The 8,183-nt window shown below is 32.0% G+C and overlaps 1 protein-coding gene across 1 annotated transcript; it reads right to left on the bottom strand.

The window, feature by feature from the left end:
* Nucleotides 1–561: 561 nt before the first annotated feature.
* LOC143680349 (olfactory receptor 2T8-like) lies at nucleotides 562–1,500 on the bottom strand. Its single transcript, XM_077156831.1, has one exon. The coding sequence runs from the start codon at nucleotides 1,498–1,500 to the stop codon at nucleotides 562–564; it is 939 nt and encodes a 312-aa protein (XP_077012946.1).
* Between the last annotated feature and the right edge of the window lie 6,683 nt (nucleotides 1,501–8,183).

Raw genomic sequence — 8,183 nt, 5'->3', positions numbered from 1 at the left:
GCTGGAAACACCAAATAAAGTATCCATTTATGTAAAATTCTAGAATAGACTCAAGGAAAACATTTTGACAAAAATCACAGCTGTTGTATTAAATGTGTTTCAAATTTTCATGTTGGTGTGACAGAAGTTGTTTCTCTTGAAAATGGGGATGAGTTACATGAGAGCTTGTACTTGTAAAAACTAGCTAAAGGTCTACTTCATATCTGAAAATGTATTGTCCACAAGTTATACTTCCAATTAAAAATGTCAACAATAAACCTTCAATATCTGTGTAGTATTTATTTCACAAAAATTATCACAAATATTTGCTGTGATATATACCATATAAATAAGTTACTAAGATTTTGTGATTCACAGATGTTTAACAACACACAGGATGATTTTGTGATAACATCTTAGAAACTGAAAAGAAGTGTGGAGATTCATCTTCTTTTCAAATAAAATAGAAGAAACATATGAATCTATAAATACATACTTAAATGTGAAGAAGAGTTTACCTTCTGAGAAAATCACAGACTACAATTTTAGAAAGTCTTCAACATTGGGTAAACCAAAATTATCTTAGTTATGATTTAAGGCAACACATTGACCCATACACTTTGTCAAGGCTCCTTTCACATCATTGTTCCTCAAACTATAGATAAGGGGATTCAGTGCAGGGGTAAAGATAGTATAAAATGTCGATACAATCTTGTCATAGTTAGCTGATGTGTATGACTTGGAGCTCATATAAATAAATGTACTAGCTCCATAAAAGAGTCCCACCACAGCCAAATGTGATGAGCAGGTGGCAAAAGCCTTCTTGCGAACTTCTGTGGATTGCATGTTGAGAACAGCAGCTAGGATGAGACTATAGGAAATCAGAATCAATGATATTGGGACTAGAAGCATTAATACACAGCAGACATACATGGCATACTCAAAGACAGAAGTGTCTGCACAAGCCAAGTGCAACAGCATAGGAGCCTCACAAAAATAATGATCAATCTCATGTGACTTGCAATATGGGAAGCTCAGGGTAGCAGCAGCCTGCATGAGACCATCAGCTGCTCCAAGAATCCAAGACCCCCAAATCATTCTCAGGCATACTTTCCAGCTCATGAGGATGGGATATCGCAGAGGGTGACATACAGCCACATAGCGGTCATAGGACATGACTGCCAGGAGGAAGCACTCTCCACCCCCCAGTGTGAGGAAGAGAAAGATCTGGAATCCACAACCCACAGGGGAGATGAACATTTTGCCAGTCAAGTAATCAGCAGCCATTTTGGGCACAACGGTGTAAACCAGCATCATGTCCATGAGGGATAGTTGGCTCAGTAGGAAATACATGGGCTTGTGAAGGCGGTGGTCCCAGTGGATCAGGAGGATCATGAGGGCATTGACCAGAAGTGAGATGAAGGCAATTGTCAGCATCATCACAAAGAGGAAGAAGTGGGCTCTTGTATGATTAAAGAGTCCTAGCAGAATGAAATCTGAGGTATGGTTTCTGTTTTCCATGACTTCAAACAAGAATAACGCTGCAAATGAAAAAATAATTCGGAGACAAGTTGTGGTGTGGAGTATGAGTTATTGCTTTATATGTATATAATTTCAATTTGGGGTGATGCAAACTTTTTGATAGCTGATGAGGCTGAATGTAGCACAGTATAGTTGATGACAATCAGTTGATGTCACTGATTTATGTTCATGGATGTGGTTATCTTGTAACCAAAAATGGGCCATTTTGTACTGTATACATGGTCTAAGCAAAAATTAATAGATAAAAAAACAGAAAAGATAATTTTTACATTTTAAATTGTTTTATTTCAGTTACATATTTTATCAAAATTACCAGAGTGAAAATGAAGATTTTCCAAAGCTCAAACCAGAAGTTCAACATCAATTAACACACCCAATCCCATACATAAATTCCATATACCAAATCTGGCCTCCGGTAAACTTTTTATTGTTTCTGAATCTATTAAATACTCAAAATATTTTATATAAGTGAGAACACATAATATTTGTCTTTTTATGTCTGGCTGTAGCTATAATAATATAAGAAAAAGTGATTCTGAAAAGCTACTGCAAGAGACAAAGAAGGACACTATTTGTAAATAAAATGGGCAAACAACCAGTAGACCTAAAAATAGTAAACATTTATGCATCTTTTCACAGACCCCCAAATAAATGAAGCATTCATTGACCAAATTGTAGACTGTTCTACAATCATAATTGTAGATTTAAATACAACCATTTTCAGTAATTCATAGATCATTTTGACTTAAGATCAGTATGAAAACAGAGTACTTGATGAATATATTCCAAACATTACAAGAGCAAAATAAATTTTCTTTTCAATGTTCATGAATCATTCTAAGAGACGGACCCCTGTTAGCTCACAAAAGACATCTTATAAATTTAAAAATATCAGCATATGACCTAAAGGGAATAAAGCTAAAAGTCAATAAGAAAAGAAAAACTGTAAAATTCACAAATATGTGGAAATTAAACAGCACGCTCTTAAAAAATTAGTGGGATAAACAAGAAATCACAAAGGAAATTAAGACATGTTTTGTGACAAATATAAGTGGAAACATATTGAAAATAAGTGAAAGTGATGGAGACATTTTTTATGAATATAGATACAGAAATCTTCAATAAATCATTAAAAATTGAATCCAACAGCAATTTTAAAGAACCATGACCAATTTGATTCATTCTAGAAATGTAAAATGGTATTTCATGTAGGAAAATCAGTAAATGTTTTGCACTACATTAGCAGAATAAAGAAAAATCATATGGTCATAGCAATGGATGCAGAAGGATATGACAAAATCCAACATATTTTTATGGTATCACTCAGCAAAATAGGAACAGAAAGTAACTTCTCCAATATAAAAATTCACCGTGAATGTTATATTCAAAGTTTGCATAATGGACTTCTTTTCACAGAAGGCAGGAATAAGATAAAGATGCCTAATTTCGCCACTGATATTGAGCATTTTAATGGAAATCCTTCCCAAAGCAACTAGGCTAGAAAGAATAAATAAAAGACATTCAAATTGGAAAGGTATAAATAACTCTTTCTATACACAAATAAAATGATATTTGTTTGGAAAATCCCAAAGAAAAGCAATCTACTGAATAAATACAAAATCTATTAAACAATGCAGACATTAATATGTGTTTGGAAGTATGTGAAGAAATAGGATCCCTTAAAAATTGTTGGCAGCATTGTAAAATTCTGCAGTTCTGTGCAAATACATTTTATGGTTCCTCAGAGTATTGCAAATAGAATTATCATACAACCCACCAATCCCATTTCTTGGTACATACCCAAAAGAATAGAAAGTGAGGACTTGAAGAAATAGTTTACAAGCAATGTTTTATCAGCTTTATTCACAAGAGCCAAAAGGTGGAAACAAATAAATTGTTATTAACAGGTAAATGAGTAAGTCAAATGTGGTATATATGCACAATGGAATAATAGTGAACTGTGAAAAGATATGAAGTTCTGATTCATGCACCACAGCAATGATATTCTAAAAGAAATAAACCAGATACAAAAAGACAAATATATGGTCTCACTTATATAAACTAGGTAGTTGATAATAATGGCTACATACTTGGAACATTTAAATTTTAATGGAAACATTTTCTTGAATAGATAATATTTCTGGAAGTCATTTTTTCTCTTTCCAAATATTGAGTTATTTTGTCAGATTTAGGAACTGGAAAGATTGATTTTGCATATAAAAACATAACTTGATTTGGAAATGTTAATAAATTAGTATACATTTACAGAGCTATACACAGAGAGCAAAAATGACTTTCTAAAATCTTTTCCCTTAGTGTGAGACTCAAATGCTAATGCATAATTTCATTAACAATACAAAGAGTGTGTGTTGTGATGTGATGATTAGTTTCACAGTCACACAAACAAATATTTTATAGGGTAAAGGAAAGTGAAAACTCTGTATTTATTCAGATGATCATAGATGTAAACTAATTTTTCTTCTGTCCCAAGATATTCTAAATTCTTTTAAATATTCCCCTCTGATATGTTGGGGCTGAAACTTTTCTATTGTGGTGACTAAATATGTACAGAGATTCAGGGATGGGGTTGCTAATGCAGTCTTAAGTATATGGGCTTGTAAACATTCTAATTCAAAGATGTTACATAGAGCAAGTCCACCCCTTTCATGGATGTATCTCTTGCACCCACTCTACACAGCCATCTGAAACCCAAATGGACATTTTGATGAGCAGACAGTGAAAAGGCTCAGTGAATCTGTAACTATATTACTTGATTATCATAATTATTTTCACAGCACTCTATTTGAGGGCTTTAGCTGATTTTTTAAGAGTTAGATATTGTAAAATATGCTTTCAATTTACTAAATATTTCATGTACTTTCTAACCATTTGAGATCTGCACACTCTCAGAACTCTAACATGTTATCTTTACATTTTGTAACTTTATGAAATGCCCAGTTAAGACCCTTAGTATAATTTTCCTGAAGAAAATCAAAGGACCCCTAACTAATTTTTTGGCTTGGGATCTTCTGTTATTCTATTTTCAATACCTGCCTTATTTTTAAAGGTTATAGACATTTTGCCTTGTTTCAAAAACATTTCAAAATTTTAGGTTCTTGGAAATTTTTCTAAAATATGTTTTTAATATTTGATTAAAAATTGGAAATAAAGCTTACTTCATTGTTGCTAGAAAAAATAGAAACTAGTATGGGTGAAGATGTGCTTTATAATAAGTTTCCAGCCTGTCTCTTTTAGTTATATGTTACTTCATATAGGTGTATACTTAAGTACTAATTTGATGGGATGGTTGATATTAAATTCTAGATTTTCTTTATGCTTTGATAAAAGAAGCACATGTAGAATTAAAAATATCAAAATGAGCTAATCTGATTTAACTAGGCAAAATATACTTGAGTGTCTCTCAACTACTTTCAGAACTTTTCAGATTATTCAAGAGATTTTCTTATTATGAGGCTTCTAATTAAGGTTATTACTTTCATTTTTAATATGAAGCATTAACTCAACTTTTCAATGCATACAGGCAATAAAGCTATGCTTAATCTTTTTAATATATATAAATATATAAAAGCAATTGACCATTTTGCATATAATTTAATCAGAATGGTATAGTGTTTATATTACTTGGTGAAAAGATCAATTTAAGTGCATCAAGTAAATAACCTGAGTAGTGGGCAATTATATTACAATAAATTGTCATATTGTTAAACTTGTTTTTCTTAAGATTCCTGACCACATTTTCAAATACACAAGTGTAATAATTTGCTATTAATTTAAAATCTTAAAAAAGCATTCTTTGGAATAAAACCTAAAGGAATTGACAAGAGACAGCATGGATCCCATTAAAAATGAGGGAAAATTCACTGGGCAAAAAAAGCAATATTTAATATTTTTAACAGAAGAATGGAAACTCAAATTGATGAGCATAGGAGGAAAACTGACTCATCAGAAAATAAAGATTTGTTATTATCTTCCTGAATAGGGTTTTGGAAAACTAAATTTTTTACACATATATTTTTCCTTTTTCTAATGTCCATAACCTATAATGTTACATATTTATTTTTATTGTAAATGCATAACTTTAAGTTGTTGCCAGAATTATATACCTTCTGTTTCTCATTAATTGCTCTTTGATTAATCACAGAAAATCCAAACCAAGCATCCTCCTTTCTGCATTTCTCCACCACTGATCTGCCAATATAATATTGAAAGTGCAAATCTTTCTCTTTGGTTACTGATACACTTAATCATCCTTTGACCTTATACGATGAAGGAGCAGCAGTCAAGTCATTTATCTGACTGAAATTACAAGAGTTTTGGCCTGAATAAATTTATCAACTAGCATATATATTAGTTCTGTAAATGATAAAATTAATAATAGAAGAGACATCATTTGGAAAATTTTATGATATAAATGATGTCACCAAGGATTTTCTGGAATTAAGAACTCACAAAGAAAGTAATATTTAATAAGGAATCAGCACAACCTGCTTATGTGAAATAATGATGGTGGCCCCAAACAGGCTGGATCTCCATTCTTCTTAGAAACCTCCCTTTAATGCACAGATTGAGGTGAAGGAATGATCTTAGGTCTGGCTGCATCTGATTTCCTTATATCATTGTCCAACTTCATCCATGTGGGGGAGGGGGAGGTGCAACCTTTCATCATTTTTTTGCTAAAATTAATTTCTTAATTAACATCTCAGTGCAGCATGAGAATGACACTGGGGATGCCAAAGATGTTTAATTTTAGAAACCATTTGAAATATTCTTTGAAATTCAAAATACATCCCTACATGGGAAAGTATTTTCATATAATTTCATGAAAATTAAATGGAAGAAGTCATTTAAAACCAAATGTAAAATTTAAATAAATAGATTTGAAAAGAGAAAAAGATTTGAAAATATATTAAAGTGATTATTAATGTGATGCTGGCATTAATTGTCAACACTCATGAGGTAAAGAGTTCAAAAGTATGATATTGGGAGATCAGTTACTGGTGAAGATGCAAGGTAGTCCATGAAAGAATTTAGATGTTTCCCCCATGAATTAATTTGACATTATCAAATTGAGAAAATTAGTATCAATTTTTTTATATCTGTGTAATATGAATACATTTATATTTCATAAGTTTGCTATGAAATAATAACAGCTTTAATAACAACACTGCAGGTTTGATTTTATCTAGGGATTTATTCAGTGCTTTTTATTATTGTTAGATTTAGTGTTTTTGGTTTACAGGTACCCTCAGATCTTTGTTCTATTTTTGACTACCAATGAAACATTATATATGTAATATATATATATTACATATATAATATTTATACTCACATATATATATTAATATAAATATATGAAATTTTAAATTACAAAAGAGGAATAATTAAAAATATATCTCATGAATTAACTGATTTGTGGAACAGCCAGAGGAAAATATGACATAATGAAATTTTTTAATTCAGGCAAACTGTAATAATTGGCATTTAGTGTGTTTAGAAGAGAGCACATTATTTAGATGGTTATTATGCTTCTGACTTTGGATAATGACTCTTGCCCAAGTGGTAAATCCTAATCTGATCTAGGGCATGTTTGTTAACATAGGTGCAGTCAATATTTCATATCAATTTATCTTATTTCCTGTGTCAAATTCCAGGCCCCAAATAGGAACAAGTAGTATAACATGATAAAAATAAATTATTCCACAAAGAGTAAAAACTGTTTATAATAAAAATTACTTTTTCTTGTTTTGAATTCTATAATTCTGTCACATTATAAAGGCATTATATATGATGCTATAGCTTTTGCCTTGTGTAAATAAAATCCTATTGGAGGCTCTCAGGAGATAAGGGAATGAAGATCAATGAAATAGTGATTTAGGAACTAATAGGATGTATTTGTAAGAATTCCATCCTAAAAGAGAAAGTTCAGTAAATTTGAGAGTCTGAGTTGAGATGAATAAAGAACTATTTTATAACTAGAAGGGCAAGATGAGGGAAACCAAAGAGATCTTGTGCAGGACGCCAAGATGGAAAGAGCAGGAAGATTTACCAAATATATTCCTGAAGTTGCCTATGGAAAGAAGACTTAATAGATTTCACACAGACAAGCCTTTACAGTGTTCTGTGCTTGACCAGAGTACAGTGCTCAAAAGCCATAAACTTGCTGTCAGAAAGCAAGGGGAAAAATTATCACTCTGATGTTACACTCTCCACATGAAAGGCACATTAGTAATTCTTAAGAAATGGACCCTGAGATAGAAATTGGCATATAGTGACTTAGGGGGAATGCTCTTGGGCTTACTCTAATGAGAAATGAAGGAAATATACTGGGTCCAGGGAGGTGAACTGTAGTGCAATCATCACTGAGATCTTAACTTCACCCTTCAAGAGTTCTGGAGTTAAGCTGACCTTTTAAAATTGTGCTACACTGAGCTAAGTGTTTTTTTTTTTCTTTTGTGGACCCACATGGAGTATTCATTGGATATGGGCTGCCCCAAGAAAGGGAGCATGATTTCTACTAGAAAGTTTTTTCAATCCAGGACAATTTCTTGAGAGAACCCTACATTACAGCTGTCATTCACAAATACTCCTAGCACCTGGGGTAATAGTTTTTCAATTCTGAATTTACAGGTGTGAATCTTCAG

The sequence above is a fragment of the Tamandua tetradactyla genome, chromosome 4 (genome assembly GCF_023851605.1).
Source record: "Tamandua tetradactyla isolate mTamTet1 chromosome 4, mTamTet1.pri, whole genome shotgun sequence".
In the NCBI taxonomy this organism is placed as follows: domain Eukaryota; kingdom Metazoa; phylum Chordata; class Mammalia; order Pilosa; family Myrmecophagidae; genus Tamandua; species Tamandua tetradactyla.
This window is presented reverse-complemented; position numbering and strand designations above follow the sequence as displayed.

Coding starts and splice junctions, on each gene's coding strand:
- LOC143680349 (XM_077156831.1), bottom strand. CDS start 1,500: ATGGAAAACAGAAACCATACCTCAGATTTCATTCTGCTAGGACTCTTT.